The 26,850-nt window shown below is 44.9% G+C and overlaps 1 protein-coding gene across 1 annotated transcript in view; it reads left to right on the top strand.

The window, feature by feature from the left end:
- Positions 1-26,850, top strand: part of TRAK2 (trafficking kinesin protein 2) — a gene marked incomplete in the record, with an annotated part of 1,082,163 nt that overhangs the window by 451,817 nt on the left and 603,496 nt on the right. Inside the window, 1 exon segment of the mRNA XM_044060504.1 lies at positions 2,830-3,042. Coding sequence (XP_043916439.1) covers positions 2,830-3,042 — 213 coding nt within the window.

Below are 26,850 nucleotides of genomic sequence, written 5' to 3'. Positions count from 1 at the left end.
TGCGCCATTCAGCAAGCACAAAACCTGAGGTGAGGCTATGATTGAACATGGTACTTAGGTGGGGTGCCAGTTCGTTTTGTATTTTGTGTAGAACGCAGCCTGGGATGTTGTCTGGTCCCATGGATGCTGTGTTCTTGGCTTTGGAGAGTGTGATTTTTACCTGTGCAGCCATGATTACAGGAACTTTGCATTCTTCCGGTATAGAGATGGGCTTTTTAGGGGATGAGATGGGAGTAAAGTTAGCACTGAACCTATCTGCCAGGATGTTGGCAATATCAGTTGGGTCTGTATATTTCGTGCCATTGTGCTGTAACTCAGAGCAGATCTGAGTGTTGCCATTGAGATTCTTGACATAGCTATAGAATGATTTGTGGTTGTCTTTAGAATCAGTGGCAATTTTGTTGGCTCCTGGTTGCAGCAAGCATAGAGACTGCAGTCGGCCAGAAACTGCTTTTTGTAGCTGCTCCTATCTTTAGGTGTATCCTCTCCAAACTACACAACAGATCAAGTTTATAGGTTACTATCTGGATACAAGAAAGTGTGTTGTAAGTCTTTCTACAGAAAGAGTTATCATCAAGACAACATGCAGCTTCTCCTAGAAAAGGACCTTTCCCCCAGCTTACCGGGTTCTAGACATGCTGAAACTCATGGCAGCTTCTATTACAGTGGTTTTTCATGTTTGTTTTCACATGAGAGTCCTTAATTTGTTTTTTTCTGACACAGTGGTCTTTTATCATATATTCCATCACTTCTGATCCAATTGACTTCAAAATGCAGAACCCACCTAACTTGGCTAGATTCTCCTGCTGTTCACCTAGGTAAACCTTTTATAATGTCACCTCCAGCAGCAGTTGCAACCATGGGCACCTCCTGTCTGGGGTAAGGACATTTCGAGTGAAGGATGATCTAAAGAGTTTGGACACAAAAAGAGGCCAACCTTCACATCTGCGTCTTGGAGATGTGGATGGTCCTTCTAGCATTGTAAGAATTCTAGGACCACCTATCTCAAGGTGTGATTTCTGTTCCAAAAACATGTCAGTAGTTTGGTACACAACAAACAGGGAAGAGCCAAGTGCTATCCCCTTAGCAGAAAGGGTAAGAGTATCACAGTGGGCAGTGGATTTGCATTGCTTTATAATTACAGTGCACATCCCATGGAGAAGCCGCTGCTTAGCGGACAGGCTCAGCAGCTCTGTCCTGATGACTCACTACTGGTCCCCTCAGTTTTTCATTGACTCAGCAGATCTTCAGTCACAGGGGCTGGCTTTGCTGTGATCTATTTGCATCTCCTTCCATCACCAAATGCAGTATCTACTTTGCCCTGATACCCCAGAGGGGTCAGTCACTACAGAATGCTGTAGTCTTGTCAGTGGTCCCCAGTCTTCTATATGCCTTCCCACCTGTTCTATCATTCCCAATTTCCTTCAGAAAGCAACTTTTTGCAAATCAATAGTAATTCTCATTAACCCTCTATGACCCAGGTAAATCTGGATTCCCCCTACTCAGGCCTCCGTTAAAGAAGCCTCCGTAGCTTCTGGACCTGAAAATGGATCTTCTCTTTCAGCCGTCATGTCAGTCTTACCTGAACCTTCACAGTCTCAAGCTGGCCACAGGGTTTCTCCAGTTACAGTAATTGCCCAAGACACATCCTTTTCTAGTACAGTTCACATTTTGTCAGTTTCTCAGAACCAGTCTCCTCATAAGACCTACAAAAGGAAAAGATTTTCAATTTGGGCTGTCGGGATTTGGAAACCTTTGCTGGTTTCCCTATCCACTGTATTCTATTTTTTTCTCTATTCTTTGAGTAAAGCACCAGGTATTCCACTATTAAGGTGAAATTGGCATCCATCTTTATCACCATGGTTTCCCGGGTCATTCTTTGGCCTCACATAAGCTGTTCAAGGCATTTTTTAAGGTATTATTTCTCTTCTGTTTTTCAGTTAATGACCCAGCTCCTCCGCATTACCTTAATTTTGTCTTAGAAGCTTTAACAAACCCACCCTTTGAGCCAGGTTCTTCAGTAGACCTAACATTTGTGTTTTGGAAAACCCTTCTTGGTGGCCATTATTTCGATCATAAAAATGTTGGAGTTATTTAGTTATCCTTTGTTTACTGGGTTAGTCCCACTAGTCTAGTGGCCTCTTTTCATGGGGGACCCAAGATGGGTATGTATATTACTGGGGAAAATTTGGTCAGAGCATCGGGAAATTTCCCATACTGTTTTATGATCGGTACAATGGGATCTTTAACATCCACCTGACCGTACACCAGTTGAGCAGATGGTACATTCTCTTAATGTCTTATCAGATGAACGACACACTCAAGTGCAGCAGATATGTAAATTATGTACCTACCATAAAGCTAGATCTTTTTCATCCTAGTCTATCCAGTACAACATCCCTCCACCTTCCCTCTACCAAATTGTTACATTTCTAATATTTTAGCAGCAGGAGCTACATTCGTCCTTCCTGTTCCATATTCTAGTTTTTTTGTATATGTATATGTTTTTATTGACTGTTTTCTCAATGGATAGCTTGATCTGAAGCTAGGTGTGAAGCAAGGGATAATGGGAGGTTTAAAATTAAAGTAGCCTGAGAACAAGAGCACCGACAGTTGTCAGATCGGATCTGATAAGCGGCTCCATGTGGAAAAGTCATATCGGATGGACTAGAATGAAAAGAATCCAGTGTTACGGTAAGTACATAGATTCTGTTTTTGTTGTTTGGCGTACTGCCATCAGCTGTTAACATTGATTTCTCAGTTATCAAAACAATGAATAAGATAATGCTTCATAAATGTATATACATATGTTTTGCTTTTCACATCCAGGTCAATCAGCTGCAGCATGAGTTGCAGAAAAAGGAAGAACTTCTCAGGGTTGTTTCCATTGCCTCTGAGGAAAGTGAAACAGATTCTAGCTGTTCCTCCACTCCGTTGCCTCACGTTGACTGCTTTAGCATATCACAAGGCTTCCTCCAGCTGGACATAGTGCAGCACAAACTGAAGGAGCTTGAGGAAGAAAACCTTAGGCTGCGATCTGAGGTATGGTCTTTTCTGAATGTTTTATCTTTTCAGTAATTGAATTAGTTACTAGAATGAGTCATCCTTTCATCTAAACAAGTGATGGGTAGCTAAAAAGTTGTAGTTCTAGTCTCATCTTCCTCTGTTACCCTGTCTTAAAAGAACTGAAGCTTTATCAGGCTTAAATTTCTGTTAAAATGATAATACTGGAGGCATTTGTTTAGAACATGAAGCCTTTGATTTGCAAGTTTTTAGTTTTAGTGACTATTCCCAATACACATTTGTTATTTTTGGTAAGAATGAATTGATTAAACATTGCAGGCAAGTAGTTTTTGGTCTCCACCACCACTGTCTTTCACTGTACAAGCCCTGCACCACTGTAGTTGTCTGCACTGGGTGTACCAGCTGCTTCTCTCCTCACCCGAACTTAATCCAGTGTTGCTGGAGCAGGTTGTCGAACTAAACAGTTGGGAACTCTGCACATCTGTGCATCTGTCCATTGAGTTAGGGGATTGACTAATGACCTACCCATTTCTCTCCCCTTCCTTGTGGACATAATGTTAAGCCTGGGGGTGGGAGTGCATTGGAGACATGCAGCATATATCTCCATACCTCCACAGCAGCTCAGCCAAGTCTCCATTCTATACCCTGTTAGGCATGCCTGCCAATGTATAGTGGACGTCCATAGTTCTAAGCAGTGCCTATCCCTCCCTACCACTCCCATCAGTCACCAGAGCCGCTAATTGAATCTGGGTCACCTGGGTTGAAGTCAGGACTTTATCAGTCTTTGTCACTGGAATTGATAGGGAGGGGTTGCAGTGTGTGATACTGGCACTTTGGGTTTAGTGGTGAACTGTGGGAAGAGAGGGTCAAGTGACACATGTTGTTTCTCCCTTTCCATGTCTTCTCCTCATGTTGGAATATAAAATTATGATTGTATTGCACCAAACTTGGGGGGGGGTCAGACCTTGGAGGGAAATGTTAAGGGCACCCACTCAATGTATTCAGTAGGCATGGTGGGGAGGTGGTAGAGCACAAGCAAACTTCTGAGGTGGTACTCTTACGGAAGCACACATGTGTCCATTGAGCTTTTGCGGAGCTGGAAATACAAGGCAGGTCATCCAAAGTTCAAAAATTCATGCTTCTGCCTCTGCGATATCTGCTGTTCCAGTTGTGGGAAAGAGGAGATGGCAGAGTACTGGGGTTAGGAAAGAAAACCTTGCAGAGCAGTACATCACAGACTGGTACCATTACAGCTTTCTATGTTACATAATGTATCCTGGAGGCAGGACTGGTGAATGGCGATGTCAGTTCCCTTGTGCAAGGGAACTGCTTGGAAAGAGCTGAGCAACCACAGACATCTTAACCTTGATTACTGTGCAGGAAATGTTGAGGTATAAACTGATCAGATTCCTAAATGCCTTTTCTTACTCAGCCTGTCAGCAGCAGATTTCATAAAGTTCATAAGGCAGAGTCAGTAAGTGGACCATAATCACCTTACCAATACCCCATCCTCACAGGTGACCTCCTGCCTTCAGAAGGACATGGCAGGTCACATCCAGGATGAAAGTGTGGACACCCATCTAATCATTAGGGCTTTCCTTGAAGGAAGCAAGGGTTATCCATCTGTTTTGTATGTAGCGGAAAGGTATTCCAGAGATGGGGAAAGTGTTGAGTAATCTGTCCCTGCAGTGTCTTTTTTTAATTGCTGGAGGTTTGTGTCTTTAGTGTTGAGAGTTTTTGGAGCCATTTGTTTTTTGGCACTGTAAATCATCAAGGAAGGTTACAGCCTTAACAGCACGGAATGATAGACTCAAATCACTCTACAGGAGCCTATACCAGGCAGAATATATAGAGAGAAGTTCCAGCCTATCTTGGTAGCAGAAGATCTTTAGTTCACTGATTTTTAATGTAAGTACCCTTTAGGAGTTTCTAGTTATGAGGTGTGCTTGAGCAGAGTGTAGTGAAATTATAATTTTTTTTTTAGCTAGGTAAGATGCCTTTCAGTATTAATTGGACTACTTCGCGAACGTGGTTGGAAAATCCTTCTATATGGTGTCAAAGATAATTATTCACAAAGGTGGTGACACGTCTGATAAATGTATCATTCTGGAGTGGGGTTCTGTGTATACTCTGTTGCTGTCAAGATTTTCTTACCAAAGAGGACAGTATTGCACTTTGCATTTAATTCTGACCTGTTTTAGGATGCTTTGTTTTTGTATGGTTTAACCCTTGCTGTAGTGACACAGTACTGGATGGTCGGTAAATGAAAAAATCCAGCTTGTAGTCATCAACAAATTTAGTTTCCCCTTTATCTGTGTTAGTGGTCAGGAGATGCAAGAAGTCGATTCCAAACCAAAACAAGGAGGTCCCATTGCTGAGCTCTGAGGAGCACCAGTCACTTCTGTTTTCTGAGGTGTCTGCTGCTACTTTCTGTGTGGGTTCTGTCTGATAGACAGTTTGCTATCTATTTCAGAACATAAAAGTATACATTTAGGCCTTTAAGTTTGTTTAAATTTCCAGCAAGGAGGGATAGTGTCAGAGGCCTTGGCCATATCTACATATACTATGTGGACTGCATAGCTACTACCTATAAATGTCTTTGCAATCCAGTTTATTAATTTTTGCTGTATTTGTTCTTGAGTCACCACTAGTGTGAACAGGTGGCAACCCAGTGGCTAAGGATAGGGCTGGACTGCAGCAAGACCTTTGGTACTGTGCAGCATAGGAGCCTGGTCAGAAATGAACAGGCATCTGAGTGGTGCTTAGATTTGTAAAGTGGATGGAAAGCTGACTCACTGACCAAAAACAGAGGATGACACTTACTGGGATTTGTCAAGAGAGAAGTCCATATTCTTGCAGTGCCACAAAGTTGAGAATTGCCCTCCATTGTGTTAAGAATGTTTTATCAGACTCCACATTGACATGGGAGATCAAGATCATCAGTCTCTCATGATAGCAAAATCAGTGCACTGGAAAAGGTATAAGGGGTCGATTCTCAGCAGGTCCTAGTGGAGCTGTCATGGTGCATGGGCAGGTGGAATTCATTGGGGTTTAATGCAGAACATTCAGAGTTAAGCATTTTGTAGTTTAAAATGACCATTCCTGAAGAGATGATTTTTGGGGAGTATACCAAAATTCATTACAGATGTTCTTCGTGTTTCACTGTTGCAGTCATCACATTTGGGTTATCCCTGCCAGGGTAGCCCTCGGCCATCCCGAATAACAGAGGCTTAGTATTTCTGCGTCAGTTGTTGTCGCTTGAGGACTTATGTCAGGTCGGCAGTAGTATAAAGTAAGGCAGCTGACGCCATTACATCAGTTTTTTTTGCCCTAACATGTCAGGAGCCCCCAAAGTAGGAGGCCAGGTTCTGGTGAAATAACTCCACCAGTGGAAAATAAATACCAAGATGTCCCTTATAAGGAAAGAAAGAGAATAAAGAGGGATGAAGGGAGGGAAACCAGGACTGCAGCAGTGAATACACTCGAACATCTACATTTATGGTAAGTGTACACAACTGTACTGTTCTTCATGTTTCACTGTTGCAGTCACATTTGGGTTGATTCCCAAAACTGAGGAAATAGGTGGAGGCAGTCAAGGAAACTAGGGGCTGGCTAGAATGTCGTGCAAGACTGCAGAGGCAAACCCTGCCCTGGATTTGGAAAAGAGAGGCAGGTGGTAATGGTTGGTAAAAATGTGAACAAATGTCCAGGTGGCAGACTCAAGGATGTCCCTGGTGGGGATTCCTCTTAGGAAAGCTGCAGAGATGGAGGCTGCTCTGGTGGAGTGTGTCCTGACCCCCTTGGGGGGAGGCTTTCTATACTGTTTGTAGCAGAAATAGATGCCGTGTGCTATCCATTTGGAAATGGTTTGCTTAGAGATGGCTTTGCCTTCTGCCCCTGTAGCAAAGCTAACCAGCAATTGATCAGACTTTCTGAAGGATTTAGTCCTGTCCAGATAGAATCTAAGCTGTCTGTGCACATCCAGAGAGTGAAGAATCCTTTCCCCCTTGTTCTGGGGATTAGGAAAGAAGGTGGGCAGATGAATGGATTGGTTGAGAGCCATGCTGGACACCACCTTGGGCATGAAGGATGGGCTAATTCTGAGGGATATCCTGTCTGCATGGAAGATGATGAAGGGTTCCACAACCATGAGTGCTTGCAGCTCAGAGACTCTTCTGGCTGAAGCGATGGCCATAAGGAAAGCTGTCTTTCAGGAGAGAAATTTTAGCTCTGCAGAAGAAGCTGGTTCGAAAGGGGGCAGGGTGAGCTTTTCCAAGACAAAGTTAAGGTCCCAGGCTGGCATTGGTGCACTTCTGGGTGGCCTCAAGTTGCTAGCCCCTCTGAGGAACTGTTTGATCAAAGGGTGTGAGAAAAGGGGCTACTCAGTGGGAAAATGAGCAGAAATAGCAGAGGCATGAATTTTTATAGAGGAGAAAGAGAGACCACTGTGTTGTAGGTCAGCTAAGTAATCCAGGATGAGAGGGATGGAGGGCTATGCCATATTGGCTCCCTTAGCCTGGAACCAGGTGCAGAACCTTTTCCTGTATCTGCATAGGACTTTCTGATGCTAGGACGTCTGGCCTCACGGATAACATCCAGTACCTGTTTACTTAGAATGGCTCAGAGTTAGGGAATAAGCCAAGCTGCCAAATTGAGTGTCTGCAATTTGGGACACATGAATTCCCCTTCCCTCTGGGTTAGGAGGTTTGGAATCTGAGGAAGATGCCATGGAGGCAGCGGGGACAGGTTGCGCAGCAAGGGGGGTACCAGTGTTGTCGAGGCCAGTCTGGAGCTATAAGAATGGTCATTGGTTTTTCCTCCCTTATTTTGAGCAGTACCCTGGGGATGGAGAGGTAGGGGAGGAAAGGCATAGACCGATAGATCGACCCAGCGGAAGGACAGGGCATTCAATTTCCAAGCCATGCAGTGATCCTCCCTGGTGCAGACTTGTCTGAGCTGATGGTTGGTGTGGGAGACAGAAGTTGACCTTTGGGGTTCCCCATTTCTGAGTTATTAGGGTGACGGTACTTCTGTTGAGTTGTTACTCATATGGGTCCAGAAGGTTTCTGCTTAATTGGTCTGCCAGAGAGTTGAGAGAGCCTGGTAGGAATTGTGCTAACAGGTGTAGGTGCATAGAAGAGGCTGTGAGCCAAAGGGTCATGGCCAGCCTGAATAGAGGGTAGGAGTGAGTCCCTCCCTGCTTGTTGATGTACCACATCACAGTGGTGTTGTCTGTTTTGATCAGGAGAACCCCTGGAGTGAGAAGGGGTTTGAAAGCTGTCAAGGCATGCTGCACAGCCATCATCTCTTTTTGATTGATGTGCACAGGGATTTCCTGAGGGCTCCATTGGCCCTGTATGCACCTGCCTTCCAGGTGGGCACCCCAAGCGTAGTCTGATGCGTCTGTGGTGAGGGTCTGGGCTGCAGGGAGTGGGAAGAATTTTGTGGGAGCATGGTGTTGCCCACCAAAGAAACTCCTTTCTGAGGCAAGGAATTATAGGTGGAATAGTTTCCATGTCTTGAGAATGTTGACACCAAAGGCTCTTTAGGTACCATTGAAGTTTCCTCATGTGCAGTCTGGCACATGAAATGAGTAGTATGCAAGATGCCATGAACCCCAGAGCTTGCAGGATCTTCCTTGCAGATAGCTGGGGCCTGGTGGCTAGTTGAGAGAAGTAGGTTGTCAGGAAAATTTGTTTCTCTGGTGTAAGGAATGCCATATGGGATGCTGCATCCAGACTTGCTCCCAGGAAGATTATCCTTTGGGTGGGCACCTGTTTGGATTTCTTTTCGCTGATTGTGTATCCCAGGGAGGTTAGTAGTGTCTTTACAAAAGCCAGGTGCTTGAGCAGCTTTTCCTGGCTGTCTGCCTGAATAAGGCAGTCGTCTAAGTATGGGTAAATCTGAATATTTCTTTGTCTGCAAAAGGCAGTGGCCAGAGCCAGACATTTTGTAAAACCTCTGGGAACAGTAGATAAGCCAAAGAGAAGCGCAGAGAACTGAAAGTGTTGAGATCCTGCCCTGAAACGGAGCACCGTTTGGTGCTCTTTTCAGTTGTAAAGTTTGTATAGGAATTTCTTTGGATGTTAAATTTCTTGGCTTTCTGTAGTTAGGTTTTTTGTGCGTGTGCTATGTGTCGCACGGACTTTCGATTTACGACTTTTGCTGGTTTCTTGGCTTTGGACTTGGGTTTGAGTTTTGGCTGGGTTAAAATTTCAGAGAAGCCTTCAGGATTTAAGAGGTGCTCCTCGTGCAACCGGAAGATGCCTGTCTCTGACACGCACGAGAAGTGCCTCTACTGCCTCAGCACTGGCCACCTGGAGGTTGAATGCAGAGTTTGTGCCGCTTTCAACCCCAGGGCCTTGGTAGAGCTCGGAAATAAACTTCTGCTCAAAGGAATGGGGCGGGGGTCCCTTGGTCAAGGAGCCTTCGACCAAGCAGGGCCCCTGTGACCACAAGAGAAAAGCTACCTCTTCCTCCTCTTCTGGGGAGGTCTCTGGTAAAAAGCCTAGGCTGTCGGATCCCAGATCCTCCAACTCTAGCCTTAGTGAAGTTGGATCCGAAGCCCTTGAGAGAGTCGATGCCCAGATCCAAGGTCTCCAGTCCTAGGTCTTTGGATCCAAGGGTCTTTGATTCGACTCCCAGATCCAAGGCCTCTGGACTGAGACCTTTGGATCCCCATTGGAGCAGGCCTGTCACAGATCTGATTCTGTCGAAGCCCAGCAATTCAAGAGACGTGTTCTCAGATCCTTCTGTTTCTTCGGATTCAAGACCTGTGTCTCATCTTATTGTTGTTTAGGACCTTCCCTTGGATCCTATGGGAGGGGATCATTTGTTTACTCCTCCATGAAGGAACTGTTTTTTGGACCGTTGGAGAAGGTCCTCAGGGTCCTAGCATGGGTCTCCTGCTAGGTCCTCTATTTTCTTCCGATCTGTCAGGAACATCCTTTCTTCTGATATGGACAGGATGATGCTGTCCTTTTGATAACTCAGCTAGAGTTGGGGCTTTTGGCTTCCCCAGCCCATTGGACTAGGGAACCTTCTCCTGCTCCCTGGTTATCTTCTTCTTGTCCGACACCACAGGGTTTGGACTTAAGGGAACCGGTACGCTGCATGGAGGAGGTTCCCTAGACACCCTTTATCCCCTACCCCATCAGTGTCTATGGTTAGTTCTGCTCTCCCTCCCCTGTGGCAGGCGGGGCCACTGGTCCGGGTTGTCGCTCCAGAGTCCATGGAGACAGGTTTGGGTCTGGGCCTTTCGGACCAAGCTCTGCCCCTCGGTGCTTCTGCTCTTGATAGTTTCGGCCCAGCCTTCTCCAGAGGGTTGGAGGTCCTGGTGGGGTCTGCTTCTTCCTTCCTTGTGGTGTTGTCCACAGGGGCAGGGGCTTCATTCGGTCCTTACGCATTCTTGGTGATGGAAAGATCTCTCTCTGCCACCAGAGTAGCATTCCCTGCTCTGCAGGCTCCATCTCAGCCTCAGATTTTGAGCAGACCCTCTCATCCTGTTCCTGGTCAGCACGTTCGATCTAGCCTCCAGGGGTGAGTTACCCCAGTTGGGGTCCCCACCTCTTCTGAATCTTCCCCTGAACCTCCCTCGGAGGAAGTACCTTGGAGGAGGACATGTAAGAGGAGATGTTCTGGAGATGAGAGCAGTTCTTCTTACGTTGTAAGCCTTTCAGGACTGCCTTCCTCTAGGGTCTAGGGACAATAACAGTGCACACAGGCAACATGGCTGTTGTGTGGTACATAAACAAGGGGGCACATGTTCTTATCTGCTTTGTCACAAGGCCGTGAGGGTTTAGGAGTGGGCGATGTCCTTGGGGCACTTTCTCCTTGCAATGTGCTGGCAGACAGGCTGAGCAGGGTTATTCTGACCCCGCACGAGTGGTCTTGGAATCCACGAGTGGTGAAGCAGATCTTCTGTCGGTTGGGCCAACCAAGCTGCGATCTGTTTGCTTCTTCTTGCAACCACAAATGAAGTAGCCAAGTCTCCCTGATCCCACCAGAGGGGGAGTACCCCAGGGATGCTGTGACTCATGGTTGGCCTCCGAGTCTTCTTTCGCCCCCAATACATTTCTGTATAATTTCATGTATAAATTTATATGTATGGTTTGTGATTTTTTTAGTGGACAGTTCGACCCCAGACTGTTTGACCCCAAATATATTTTAGTAAGTACTTTATCATTATGTTATTATTTAATTAATTATTCAGTAATCTGTGTCTTTCGGCTGTTAGGGGTCGCCGCAGTGGAACTCCGGTCCGCTAATGATTGGTAGTAGATTTTTACATGCTGGCTTGCCGGGCCTAACACACAACCTTCAACGAAGGAACGCCCATTCACGCATGTCGCCACACAGAAGACGCTCTAACTGAGAATCGAACGGGCAACGTCTAACGGTGAGGCGACAACGCTACCGCAGCACCACCATCGCAATAATAACGCTGTTAATTTTCCATTATAAATATATATATTTTTTTACTGTAATATTTTTATTTAATTATTACATTGGTTAGTATAAATATAACACACAAACTTTTAACATACAATAACTATTATGTTTTATCCCACATTGATCGTCTAAATCATATAACCACTAACTAAACAAAACAGTGCTGCATGTGCATATCTCATAAAACATACTGAAAAATATAACAAATATATATACATGAATGAATGAAAACTCTAATTCACATAGTAATAACTACTATGGACTAAAAAAAAAACTTAAAAGGATCCCACATTCAATTACGTATTCTTAATGACTCCTGCTTCATAATTGTGAAACTAACCTCCTGTACGTGTACATAAAACAGTGTGTCAGGTTGTCATAGCAACTTAAGCAGATATTAATGTCTCACTAGGTTGTCATAGCAACCTAAGCAGATATTAATGTCTCACTAAAAAAATAACACAAGCGATCAGATGTAACACTCAAGCATATGCTTGAGTGCATCACCAAAAACAAACATATCTAATATCAAAATATAATTTAATGAAAACCTTTAAAACATGTAAGCTCACTCGAACACTACTTTTTAATGACCGGACCGAACGTTTGAACTGGCAAATTATAAACGTGCATCTTTATCGTGTGTGTATATAGATATAAAATCTGTGGAACAATGGATATAGTGCATAAGTAAAAAATATCTAAATGCAGACCAAACATCCATTGATGCAAAAGATATGATGTAAAAGAACAAGCTACAATAAATAACTGAACCTGCACCTACAAAACTAAGACGCACTGTTGTAGAGATAATAATGCTGCACACCAAACAACTAAACTGCAAACTACAAATTAATTCAACTAATTGCATTTTTTGTAAAGTAAGTGTAGTGGAAGCACATGAATAGAAAAGAAAAAGACTGTCTCAACTAATTTTAAGAATGTTTAAACAGTATTTCTTGTCTATTTATGCTCCGGCTTCAATTACATTATTTTTTTTTATTCGGGTCTAACTGTCCGGGGTCAAACTGGTCAGGGGCGAATCGTCCGGGGACAAATCAGCAGGATCCAAACGTCCTGTACCCTCCATTACCACTAATTCCAAGAGTTCTTCAGAAAACAAGACACCTCAGGATGCAGTTAATCCTCATTGCCCTTTCTGGTCTCGGCAGATTCTTCTGTGGTCTCATCTGAAGCACCCCCCTTGGGTGCTCAATCCGGTGCCAGATCTGATCTCTCACTCATCACTCCTTCCACTTTCAAATCTCTGGACTCTCCATCTGACAGCTTGGTTTGGCCATTTCCAGTGATTATTGCCAAGTCCAGGTTTGCATCCCCTGTGAAGTACATTATTCTTGCTTCCCAAAAATCTTCTACCAAGAGACTTTACAGAAGTAAGTGGAAGAGATTCTCTCTCTCTCTGGGCTGAAGGTCGGAATTTTCGTCCATTCTCAGCTCCTATTTCTGACATTCTTCTTTTCCTGGCTTCCCTTTTTCAGAAGAGCGCTAGTTTCTCTACGATTAAAGTCCATATGACAGCTATTTCTAATTTTCACCTTAATGATGAACCTACAATGTTCTTTGCGTTTCACTGTTGCAGTCATTACACTTGGGTTATCTGCCTGCAGGTACCCCTCAGTCGGCCTGAATACCAGAGACTTAGTATTTCTGCGTCAGTTGCTGTCACTCCAGGTCTGACGTCAGGTCGTCAGGGGTATAAAAACAGGCAGCCGACAACATTACATCACTCTTTCTTGCTGAGGAGCCTGAAGCAGAAGCAGTTCGCACGAGTGCCGGTCGGCCGCTACCTGAGTTTTTTTCCCGAATTGAATCATCCTGAAGTCTTCTAAAGCTAAGTACCTCATTGGGGATCCTTTTTTCTTGCTCTAACCGATGTCAGAAAAAGTTAACAATTGTCTCGCCTGTGGAAAGCAAATACCACACAGAGATTTCCATTCTTACTGCGTCACCTGTTTAGGACCAGACCACAACGCACCTCGCTGTCGGTTTTGTGCCTTGTTGAATGCCCGAAATATTCGTCGGGTCCTCATTGTCACTAAATACTTTCGTTCTCGATCTCCATATTCTGAAATGGCTTCGGTAAGCCATCTGACTACCGATCTTCCGAAAAAACTTAAGGATAAAGACAGAGACAGACGGCACAGGTCCAAAACTGCCAATGACGCTTCCGTTAAGCTAGTCGACAGTTCGGCAGTATTCAGTGAGGTGCTTTCACAGCCCCTGATGCCCGCTTCCATGGATTCACAGGCCTCTACAAGACCCATTCGGAGTCCAGTATGCAGCGAGACTCTTCTTCGACTACGGAACCTGTGGATGTCTCTACCTTGGATGGGTCCGGAGCCGCTCAGCAGGCACCGGCTTCTGAAGAAGTTCTTCGCATTACTGATGTTTGACACAAACTGACGACGACTTTCGCGTCTTCAGTTGTGTCTAAAACTGCTGAGTTTCTAAGGCCAAGAGTATGAGCAACTCCTAAAAAAATGAAGACCCAAACTCAAGCGCCTGCCTCCTTGCCACAAAAATCAAATGCTTGAAGTGGCAGCAGACCGTATTATGCTAATTAGGGGAAGCCAACTTTCCCCTTATAAGAGAAAGAGACCTGTCCCTAGCAGCTTTAACAGACCAAGAGTCTGGCGACTCTGAGGTATCTGATTATGAAGACATGTCTTTGTCTGCTTATGAGGATTCCCCCTGCTTATCCTTCAGAGGATTTTTCTTTTGGTGAAACCTTGCATACTTTAAGAGAGCATTTCCACTGGGAATGCCAAGACTATCCTCAGTCCAAAAAGAGACTCAGAGAATTTCGAGATTTGCCACAACATAGGTCTTTAGCAAAACCCCAGTCCTGGATGTTGTGGATTATGTCTTTATGGAATCCAGTTTAATGCCCAATACTTTACCCCCTGCTCCTAGGAAACCAGACAGGTACTACACAGTTCCTAACTCTCACAAATTCCTTTTCAAAAGTCCTACTGGTGACCCAGAGGTCATTTCCCAGGGGCCTAAAGGTATCAAAGCAGCTACAGCTAAGAATCCCACCCCTTCAGACAGGGATTCCAGAGCTTTATACAGATGGGGTAAGAAAGTATACACCTCTGCAACTCTCGCCATTAGGGCTTTGAATTGCCAGTTTCACATGCCAAAGAACCAACAACATATCGTGGAACTTATTAAGCAAAAATTAGCTACCTTTACAGACTGTGCAGAAAATAAAAAATTACAAGAGCTTATGCATTCTGCAAGCCAAGTCAGCAAGCATACTTTGGAATGTGGCTTTGATGCCCTAGAAGCATCTTGCAGGGCTGCAGTCACTGGTTCTGTACTGAGAAGGCATGCATGGCGTAAGGAGCAGACTTTGCCAGACCATGTCAATTCATAATTACTAGACGCTCCTTTGAACAAGGGCAATTTGTTTGGCACTAAAGCAGATGAGGTTCTAAAAAAGATGGAAGAAAAACCTAAATCTATGCAGACAAAGATTTCTTACAAGTGTAGCCTCCTAGATTCAGTAGGCATTGCCCCTCGAAGCATTGGTCCTTTCCAGCCCCCTCAAGGTAATCTCAAACTAGACCCAGGGGAAACAGACCCCCCAGACTACAGTCTCAGGGTATGCAGAGATTTAAGCAATGGAGCGCCTCCACTTCAAATACAGGGAGTGCTAAACCACCCCCTTACGGAAAGAATTCACAATGACTTCTCAACTCCACTCCTCACCTCTGCCCAACTGCTCGTACCCCTAGGAGGAAAACCTGCCCATCATGCAAAAAACTAGACCTCCATCACCAAAGACCAATGGGTCCTCATCATTGTATCCCAGGGGTACAAATTTTACTTCCACTCACTGCCAACCCCACAAGGGTTCACAGACCGTCCTCCAAACCAGTGGGTAGAGGCACAAAACCAGGTTCAATCCCTGCTTTCCATAAAGGCAATTCAACCTGTTCATGCAGAACATATAGGTCAGAGGTTCTATTCCAGACTATTCCTGGTACCCAGAAAAGAGGGCACTTGGCACCCAATCCTAGATCTTTCCATTCTAAACAGCTTCCTGGTGGTACCAAAATTAAAAATGCTCACCCTTCAGCAGCTTCTTCCTATGCTGTCCAAAGATGTCCGGTTAGCCACCCTAGACCTAAAAGAAGCCTGTCTGCAAATCTCTATCAGGGACTCATGCAGGTAATACCTACATTTCAGGGCAGGATCTATGCATTATCAGTTCTCTGCACTTCCCTTTGGCATATCCACTGCTCCCAGAGTATTTACAAAATGCCTGGCTTCAGCCATTTCCTATTGCAGACAGAGAAAAATTCAATTTTACCCGTACTTGGATGACTGCCTGATTCAGGCAGACAGTCAGGAAAAGCTGTTGCAGCACCTGACATTTGTAAAGGACCTTCTAACCTCCCTAGGGTACACTATCAATGAAAATGAATCAAAACTTGTCCCCAGTCAAAAGATTGTATTCCTGGGAGCAAGCTTGGACACAGCATCCCAGATGGCATTCCTTACTCCAAAAAAACAAGTCTATCTGACAGGCTACTTCACTCAAATGGCCACCAGAACCCAGCTATCCACAAGGAAAACCTGCAGGCCATAGGGTTCATGGCCTCTTGCATCATACTAATTCCATATGACAGACTGCATATGTGGAAACTGTAATGGTACTTGAAAAGTCTTTGGTGTCAACATTCTCAGGACCTGGAAACTGTCATACCTATCATACTTGTCTAAGGACAAAGTTTCTTTGGTGGGCAGCAGCATGCAACCACAACAAGAAACTTCCCTTTACTCAACCCCACGCCTCTCAGACCCTAACCACAGATGCATCAGACTATACCTTGGGGGGCACACCTGGACTGCAAGTGCATTCAGGGCCACTGGAGCCCAAGTCAAATTCAACTGCACATCAACCATAAAGAGATGCTTGCTGTTCAGCACGCTCTAACAGCTTTCAGATCCCTACTCTCTCCAGTACCCCTGCTAATAAAAACAGACAACACCACAGGTATGTGGTACATCAACAAGCAGGGGAGAACCTACTCTTACCCACTCTGCAGGCTAGCCATGGCCCTGTGGAACACGGCCTTGGACATGCATGTTCATCTGCACGCTCAATTCCTGCCAGGCAAACAAAATTCACTGGCAGACGACTTAAGCAGGAATCTCCTAGACCCACATGAGTGGCAATTAGAACCCAGCCCCTTCAGCCTTCTAATCCAGAAATGGGGGACCCCAGAGGTGGACCTCTTTGCCTCCCCCTGCAGTCACCAGCTCAGCAAATTCTGCACCAGAACACCTCACAGCAGGGCCTGGAAAGTGGATGCCCTATCCTTCCAGGGGGAAAAACCTCTCAATCTCTGCATTCCCCTTTCTGCCCCTTCTCTCAAGAATATTACTCAAGATAAGACAAGACAGACCAAGGACAATCCTGATTGCCCTGGACTGGTCATGCCAGCACTGGTACCCACTACTGAGCAGCCTGGCACCTACCCCAGATCCGAACCCTCCTCACTCAGCAGGAGGGACAGATCTTGCATCTGCAACTGCAAACCGTGAATCTTGCAGCCTGGCTTATTACTTGAATTCTCTAGTGACCAGCCTAAGCAAGCCGGTACTGGACATCATTCTTGAAGCCAGAAGACCCAGTACAAGGAAATCCTATGCTGATAAATGGAAAAGGTATTACTCCTGGATTCAATCTAAAGGGGAGGACACAGCACTGCCCTCCTTACCTCTAATCCTGGATTACCTAGCAGATTTACTCCACAGAGGCCTATCCTTCTCCTCCCTTAAGATCAATGCCTCTGCCATCTCGGCTCATTACAACAGTGAGCCACCTCTCTTCTCTCACCCTCTCATCAAACAGTTCCTGTGAGGGGCAAACAATTTAAGGCCACCAAGGAGAGCACCCACCCCTGCTTGGGACCTTAACTTTGTACTAGAAACCTCACGCTCCCTCCCTTTGAGCCTGCGGCGTCAGCAGAGTTAAAATTCCTCTCTTGGAAAACTGCCTTGCTTCTGGCCATCACTTCAGGTAGAAGAGTATCTGAGCTACAAGCACTTATGGCTGTGGAACCCTTTATTATTTTTCATGCTGACAGGGTCTCCCTCAGGACTAATCCTTCCTTTATGCCTAAAGTGGTGTCCAGTGTGGCTCTCAACCAGTCTGTCCATTTGCCAACCTTCTTCCCTAATCCTCAAAATAAAGGGGAAATGATCCTACACTCCTTGAACGTGCACAGGCAGCTCAGATTTTACTTGGATAGGACTAAACCCTTCAGGAAGTCTGACTAGTTACTACTCAGTTTTGCATCAGGGGCAGAGGGCAAGGCCATTTCAAAACCAACAATTTCCAGATGGATAGCACACTGTATCCATTTATGCTACAAACACCATGAGAAACCAACCCCTCAGGGGGTCAGAACACATTCCACTAGGGCAACTTCTACCTCTACAGCATTCCTCAGGGAAGTCCCTACCAAGGACATTCTGGAAGCTGCTACCTGGAGTTCTGTACACACCTTTACCAAGAATTACCAGCTGCCTATATTTTCCAAATCCAGGGTGGGTTTTGCACCAGCAGTCTTGCAGGGCATACTAGCCAGCCCCAACTCTTTTTGACTGCCTCCACCCTTTTTTCAGCTTTGGGTATAAACCCACGTGTGATTACTGCAACAGTGAAACATGAAGAACATAGTACAGTTGTGTACACTTACCATAAATGTAGATATTCGAGTGTATTCACTGTTGCAGTCCTGGTTTCCCTCCCTCCAGCCCCCTTCTCTTCTCACTCTCTCTTTCTCTCGTCTCTGTGTCTATTACTCACCCCTTACAGGGGTATTGGTATTTACTTTTTACTTGTGGTGATTTTCCCACCATACCATAGCTCCATATTTGGGGCTCCTGACATTTGGGGCAAGAAAAACTGATGTAATGGCATCAGCTGCCTGTTTTTATACCCCTGATGACCTGACATCAGTCCTGGAGGACAGCAACCGACGCAAAAATACTAAGTCTCTGTTATTCAGGCTGACTGAGGGCTACCAGCAGGCAGATAACCCAAGTGTGATGACTGCAACAGTGAATACACTTTAACATCTGCGTTTATGGTAAGCGTACACAACTGTACTTTCTCTTCTCGTCTCTGCAAGGCCTTCTTGAAAGGTATCATTTTTAGTTGTATTCACCAGTCAAGGATCCTTCTCTACCATGGGATCTTGCTCTGGCGCTGAAATCTCTAACTCTGCCCCCTTTTGTGCCTGCTGCATCCTGTGATCTCATATTTCTTTCTTGGAAGGCAACCCTTGTACTGGTGATAACTTCAGCAAGTCAAAATTGCAGGCTCTTACATTAAGCCTGCTTACTTGATGTTCCATGAACATAGTGTGTCCTTGAGACCCATTCCTTCCTTTATGCCAAAAGTGTCCACTGAAGCGAACCTCTATCAGTTTATCCAACTTCCAGTGTTCTTTCTTAATTATGCTAACAAGGGGGGAATACATTTTGCATACCTTAGACGTTCATTGACAGCTTCATTTTTATTTGCACAAAACAAAGTCTTTTCATCTCTCAGACCAATTGTTTTTGGCTTTTTCAGTCAACAGGAAGGGCCGAGCTGTTTCAAAAATTATCATTTCCCATTTGATTTCCCAGTGCATCTCTTATATCTACTCCTCTTGTGGGTCTCCTTTACCTGGACCAGTTAAGGATCATAGTACCAGGTCACTGCCTTCTCAGCTCGCCAATCCTTGGATGACGTGTGCACAGCGGCAACTTGGTCTTCTCCTCGTACCTTTGTTTCTCATTACTTACTTGACCTAGCTTCTAGGGGAGGGGGCTTTCTTTGGTTCTACTCTTCTTCAGCATGTCCTTCCATGAGGCCACTCGAGAATGTTGGGTAGCTGGGGACTCTGACCCATACGTGAGGAATGCTGACTAGGATAACATCAGATTAATAGTTATGTACTTAGCATAACTTGGTATCTGTGTTATCCGTAGTCACCATTCATCACTTTTCCACCTTCCTTTCCCCCTTCCTGAGGGATTGGCAGGATATTAGTTGGACCTTTTCTGGTGGCAGATCTACTCTGCCTGTCTTCTTTCTCCAGAGCAAACTCGATCTGAGGGGGTTAGAGGGCAGCAGAGCATTATGGGAGGGGAGGAACTTGAGCTAAGCTGTTTCCTAAGTGTTGCCGGCTCGGATCCAATGTCAGATCTTAGACCCATAAATGATGAATGGTGACTACGGATAACACTGATACCAAGTTATGCTAAGTACATAACTATTATTAGCAGTGATGGATAAAACCCATGGCAAGGTCCAGCCTGAGGGTTGTCTAGTTATCACTGGCAGCATCTGGAAAAGCTGAAGGTTAGGGACCATAGCCAGTGTCTGAGTTCATCAGATTTGGCTGCATTTTTGAGTCCACTTATCTCTTACTGGTCTCCATTTGAGTGTGTGTCTCATTATTGTCTTAGCTCCCTAGCCTATTTGATTTGTTGTCCTGTGGGAAATGGTTACCCACCTTGTTACTACCGTTCAGATATATGCGAGATAGAACTAGGAGACATCTGTCCAGCAGCTGCTGTTGAGATGATAAGCAAAGGCATAACAACAGTCCCACCATGCATACTTGTGCTCATTAGCATTTATTTTGTAGCTGAATCTGCCTGGGGAATTTAATCTTTCTTTCACAGAGTTGATGTTTCTAGTGATGGTTCAACATTTTCTCAGCAGGTGCACTCATGGTTTTCATTTTTCTCATTTATTTCCCATTAATGGGCTGTCAGAGTATGTTTGATATTTGATGAAGGGTAACTGAGGGAGTATGTGAAATCACTGTTCAGCACCTAGACCTGAAGCAATCAGTAGACCCTGCTCCAGAGAACAGGTAAGTACTCCATTATATATTTTATTGTGCTTGTTATTAGCTTAAGGAGATTTCTGGCATCAAGGCTGTAGACGTTACTACAGAGTTAATAACTGCATTACTTGTAAGATGTAAATACTATTTGAAGACTTTCATAGTCCGTATTTATTCCTCTTAGGGAACAGAGCACAACATCATCTCCTATCCCCATTGAGCTAGGATAGGATTAGCAAGAAGACCATTAAAGTGAAGAGCTAAAGCGCTGCAGGACTGTTTGAACCACAAAAAGTTGTGCAGTTTGAACAGTGCTGCTGTGGCATCAGCCAGGTTGTCTGTAGCAGTCTTTTCTTTTCTAAAAATGAAAGGAGAAGTGCAGAGATGAGGAATTCTTGGAGTCCAGCAATATATTTTACATAGTCTGAAGTCCACTATAGGCTTGAGGCTGTTGAGTTTGGCGAGGCTTTTCTGCAGCCTCTGACTGTTGATATCTACTTGGACCAAGGACTCTGGTGATGCCAGTCAAGAAGCCACCACATATTTGGATAATAGAATCTCCTGCCAGGCTGGAACCCTGCAACAGCTGCTCAGTCCAGATGTCTCTGAGGGGTACCTTGTATTAAACATCCATTTTCTTATAACTGAAAGTGAGGATACTGTTTCCTCGGTCCTTCTGAGGAAAACATCCCTCCCACCCTGAAGTCAGACTCCTCTGACTCTAAGGCGGATGAACTGACCTGTGTGGACCAGGTAATCCTCCACTGTCAGCTGAGAGTCAGACATTGAATACACTGTATCCTTTTCCTCCCCACCAGAAGATTTCTTATTTGGAGGCACCTTTAGTAGATTGAAAGATTTCTTACTAAAAAAAGTCAACGGCCTAAATCATGAAAGCTGTGCAACTGTCTCAAAGCCTTTTCCCTCCTCTTAGTAGCATGAAGGCTACTGAGAGGTGACCTTTGCCTTCTATGTAGAGCTTTATCAAACTATGTTTTGTCAGACTTCTTACACATTTGCAAGTTCAGTGGTGTCATAAACACCCGCTCAAGGGATAGGTGGGTGTCTCAGAGAATACTGCTTCTATGGAGCTGTGTTTAACTCTACTTAAAGCAAAGTACTTTGCTTACTCTATTCAAATGTAGTTTGAATGGATAGATGGGTAACCACAAATTCACTCCTGGTTTGGCACCCCTGTTCCTCATGGATAAAGGAAACCTATACATGTCCCAACATTTATTTATTTATTTATTTGTATTTGTTGCCCGGGAGTGTCTGACTGGACGTAGGTCCATTTCCAGCGGAGGCCCGGGGAGAAAAGCTCCACAGTTAAAATAAACAGACAGTAGTTTCATTGGATTGCATAGTGATTAACAATTTACATAGCAATTACTTACAACATATTTACAGATGAAGAACATAGTACATCAGTAGACAACTAGAATCTTTATCTGTGAAGTACATAACAGACATTAACAAATGTTACAATAAGAAGTTCCTGCTGTATAATAAGTACTAGGCTTATGAGCATCAAAGCTTGCTATAATCAAGGTAGTTAGTGGAGTGGAAAGAAAGGTAATGGTTGGATGGGGTGGGTGATATTAGAGTGGGAGTTGTAAGGGCATAGCCAGCATGTTTTTTGGTGCGCTTTTAGTAAAGTTTTGAAGTGGGTGCATAATAACATATCCTTGTTCAACCAATCTTTGGATTTATTTGTAAGCAAAATGTAATTGCTAAAAACTACTGTTGGAATGTAAGGCTAGGTTTTTTAAGATTCTCACAGATCTGTAGCCTAGTAAGTTCTAATGAAACAAACCTGTTTAACTGGTTAGGTGAGTTTGTCTAAATACCTTTTCAGTGATTAACAGAACCATGTGGTGTTGATATTTGATTTAAAATTTCTGTATTAAAGACATTACAGATTTTTAATGCCTCAGAGGCAGAGTGATGCATAAAGCTTAAATAGTAGTGTGTGTGCATCTAGCAGTACTTTAAAGCTTCAGTTCGTCAAACAGTATATGTTTACAGTTATTTGGTTTTTATTTCAATTTGATGACCAGGTAAATGGGCTGAGCATTAGACACTTTCCGATCAAAACTCGGGCCCAGTGTTACTATGGTAAAGCTTCTGTGTAGCAGACTTTGAAGCTACTGTGTGGTGAAATGTAGATGTTCATCGTGCATACAGCTGCAGTCATAACAGATGGGGTTCTCCCGCCGTCAGGCGGGTCCTCGGTCGGCCGAATTCCAAAGTCTAGGTCCGGCGTCGGTTGTCGTCGCTTCTTCCCTGACGTCAGTGCAACAGGGGTATAAAGGAACCAGCCGACGCCATTTTCCCCAGTCTTTCTTGCCACGCGGTGCCCGAAGCAGAAGCAGTTCGCAAGTGCCGGTCGGCCAGCTCCTGAAATTACTAAAATTTTGAAACCGAAGTATCCTTGAAAGCTAAGTACCCCGTTGGGGAAACTTTTCTTGCCTCAGACCGATGTCAGACAAAGTTAATAATTGTATTTCATGTGGGAAGCAAATACCGCATAAGGATTTCCATTCCCTCTGTATACCTTGTTTAGGCCCAGACCACGACGTCTCGGTCTGTCGCTTTTGTGCTACATTCAACAAACGCACCATTAAGCGTCGGGCGGAGTTCGCCCAGCATTATTTTGGAAAAACATTTAACTATATTATGTCGTCGGATACTCCGACTCCAGTTTTGTCTAAAAAACGCAAAGATAAGGACCGACACACGAGGTCCGCGGCCTCTACCGACACCACGCCAAAGCCGACTACACGTGGTCCGGTTCTCAGCGAGGCGCCTATGCAGCCCCTGACTACCGGCGACACTTCATTGGCGGTGTCTCCTGTGCCCGAGGTCGCAGGCTCCTCGGCCCACACCCTGACTACAGATACCGAAGCCACTCTTGGCGTTGAACCTCAAAATGTGGACAGGTCTACCTCCACTCAAGGTGTCTTCAGACCTTCCTCTTCTTTTTCCATCAAGGCTTTCACTAAGTCTAAAGCAGCCATGCATTCTAAGAGACAAGCTACGCAGGGCCCATCTCCAGGCCCCATGCCTAAATAACAGATGCTTAAAATGGCTGAGGATTTAATTACTCTTATCAGGGGTTCTCAACCCCACGGACAAAGGCCCAGAGTGGAGGAAGAATCCCTCCTCTGATCAGGGCTCCATTATTTCAGAGCACTCTGATGATCAGGAACATTCTTACTCCCCTTTTGAAGACTCTGATGCAGAGGAGTCCATTCCTTCTGTATCCCCCCCCAGAGGATTACTCATTTGGGGAAACTTTGCATACCTTAAGGGAACACTTCCACTGGGAAGGCCAAGATTATTCAGACTCCAAGAAAAGGCTTAGGGAATTTCTCTTGCTACCTCAGCACAGGCCTCTGGCTATACCTCCTGTCTTGGACATCCTAGATGACGTTTACTCGGAGGCCTGCCTTAACCCGGATTCTCTGCCTCCAGCCCCAGTCAAGCCTGACAGGTACTACAGGGTTCCTGACTCACACCAATTTCTATACAAAAGCCATGCTGCTGACCCAGAAACCATCTCACAGGGCCCCAAGGGAATTAAGGACTCCACTGCTAAAAATCCATTACCTTCCGAGAGATTCCAGATCCTTAGAAAGGTGGGGAAAAAAGGTATATACCTCGGCTACCTTAACCATGAGGGCCTTAAACTGTCAGTTCCATATGCTAAAATACCAACAGTTTTTGTTATCAAAATTGAAAAGTAAAATGTCACAACCTGAACAACCAGACTTGAAGGAGTTGCAGGATTTGATGCATAGTGCAGAACAAGTGGGTAAGCATACCTTACAATGTGGTTTTGATGCTCTAGAGGCCTCATGTAGAGCTGCTGTTACAGGATCAGTCATACGTAGACATGCCTGGCTCAAGGAGCAAACCTTGCCTGATCATGTCAAAGCTAAATTACTAGATGCCCCTCTACAAAAGGATGTATTATTTGGTGCTAATGCTGAGGAGGTATTAAGGAAAATGGAGGAAAAGGCTAAATCAATGCAAACTGTGAAAGATTTCCTACAGGTACAACCTCCACATTTCAGTAGAAATTGGCCTTCCAAAAATTGGTCCTTTCCAGCCACGGATAGACCCCAAAGAGGTAGATACAGGCACCCGAGGGGCAGAGGAACCTCCACATTTCAGTAGAAATTGGCCTTCCAAAAATTGGTCCTTTCCAGCCACGGATAGACCCCAAAGAGGTAGATACAGGCACCCGAGGGGCAGAGGACAATCCCAAGGATCGTTTAGAGGCAGACAATGGCAAGCTCCTACACAAAGAGGTGGTGAGGATAACTCGCAATCATTCAGAAAGCAAGCCCAATGACTTTCCCCTTTGCATGCCAAGCAAGACTCAAATGGCAGCCCCCTTAGGAGGAAAACTGGCATTATTTTCAAAAAATTGGCATATTGTCACAAAAGACAAATGGATCCTGGACATTATAAACAGAGGCTACAGATTCCATTTTCACACCCTTCCAAAAATGAGAGGCATGCCAAACCTGCCACACAATCAAAGGGCAGAGGCACAAAGGCAAATTACAGATCTCATAGACATGAAAGCTATTCAAGAGGTACCTACGCACGAACAAGGTCAAGGTTTTTATTCCAGACTATTCCTGGTACCAAGGAAGGGAAAAGATTGGAGACCTATTTTGGACCTATCCATCCTAAACACATTTCTACTCGTACCAAAATTCAAGATGCTCACTCTACAGCAGCTTCTTCCCATGCTGGGCAAGGAGTCTTGGCTGGTAACATTGGACCTCAAGGAGGCATACCTGCATGTCCCAATCAGACAAAATTGCAGAAGATACCTCAGATTTCTTGCAGGTTCAACCCATGATCAATTCTCTGCATTGCCCTTTGGCTTATCTACTGCACCCAGAGTGTTCACGAAATGCCTGGCATCAGTAATTGCCTACTGCAGACTTCAAGGGATACAAATATACCCCTATTTGGACGACTGCCTGATCCAAGCGGACAGCAAGCACATTCTGAAACATCTGGCTTATGTAATATTGTTGTTGAACTCTCTGGGATGCACAGTCAACAAAAAGAAATCAAGGCTAATACCCTCTTGGAAGATAATTTTCCTGGGTACCAACTTGGACACAAACACCCAGATGGCCTATCTCACGCCAGAGAAGCAGGGGCAACTAACTCAATACTTCAGAGCACTAGCAAATTGCACCAGGCTGACTGCAAGGAAAATCCTGCAGGCTCTGGGATTCATGGCATCTTGCATCTTACTAATCCCATGTGCAAAGCTGCATTTGGAGAAACTTCAATGGTACCTGAAAAACCTATGGTCTCAACACAGCCACAGTTTGGAAACAATAATACCACTAATTCCATGTCTACAAAAGGAGTTTCTGTGGTGGGCTCAAGCATGCCAAACAAACACAGGTCTTCCATTCAGCAAGCCTCAAGCAAATCAAGTCATCACAACAGACGCCTCGGACTACGCCTGGGGGCGCACATGACAGATTGGTGCATTCAGGGCAAGGTCCCAAAAAAGAAAAGCACCTTCACATCAATCAAAAGGAAATGCTAGCAGTAATAAATGCTATTATAGCTTTCAAAGACCTTCTGCAACCAGGTCAACTATTGATAAGAACGGACAACACCACAGTTATGTGGTACATAAACAAACAGGGAGGAACACATTCATACCCCCTATGCAGACTGGCCATGTCACTTTGGAACATGGCCATGGACTTACAAATCGAACTACAAGCACAGTACTTGCCAGGCAAGGAAAACACGCTGGCAGACAACCTAAGCAGAAATATGACGGATCCACACAAATGGAAGTTGCATCCAAAAGTTTTTACAGAGATAATCCAAGCATGGGGAAGGCCAGACATAGATCTCGTTGCCTCCCACAAAAATCACCAATTGACAAAATTCTGCTCAAGGATTTTCCATCCAAAGGCCTGGAGAGTGGGCGCTCTCTCTTTCAGTTGGACATCAATGACAGTTTATGCCTTCCCACCTCTTCCTCTGCTGCCCAAAGTTCTATTGAATACCAGAGCAGACAGACCAAAGATGATTCTCATTGCTCCAGACTGGCCAAGACAACACTGGTACCCACTCCTGAGGAGCCTGACGCACTCCCCACCATGGACCCTGCCTCTAATGCCTCTTCTCCTGACTCAGCACAGCTTCAAAACTCTTCACAGCCAGCTAAAAACACTCAATCTAGCCGCATGGAAGATTCCTTAGCATCACAACAGACCCTACCCTCCAAGGAGGTGCAGGATGTCATTCTGGAGGCCAGAAGACCGTCAACTAGAAAAGCTTACTCCGCAAAATGGAAACGGTTTTGTGTCTGGAATGAGAAAAAGGGCCAGGATCCTGGAAAACTGAATTTACCTCAAATACTACAGTATCTAGCTGAGCTGCTAAGCAGTGGACTTTCATTCTCCTCCATCAAAATCCACGCCTCAGCCAT

This window comes from Protopterus annectens, chromosome 2.part0 (assembly GCF_019279795.1).
Source record: "Protopterus annectens isolate FY-2018-M chromosome 2.part0, PAN1.0, whole genome shotgun sequence".
Lineage (NCBI taxonomy): Eukaryota > Metazoa > Chordata > Ceratodontiformes > Protopteridae > Protopterus > Protopterus annectens.
This window is presented reverse-complemented; position numbering and strand designations above follow the sequence as displayed.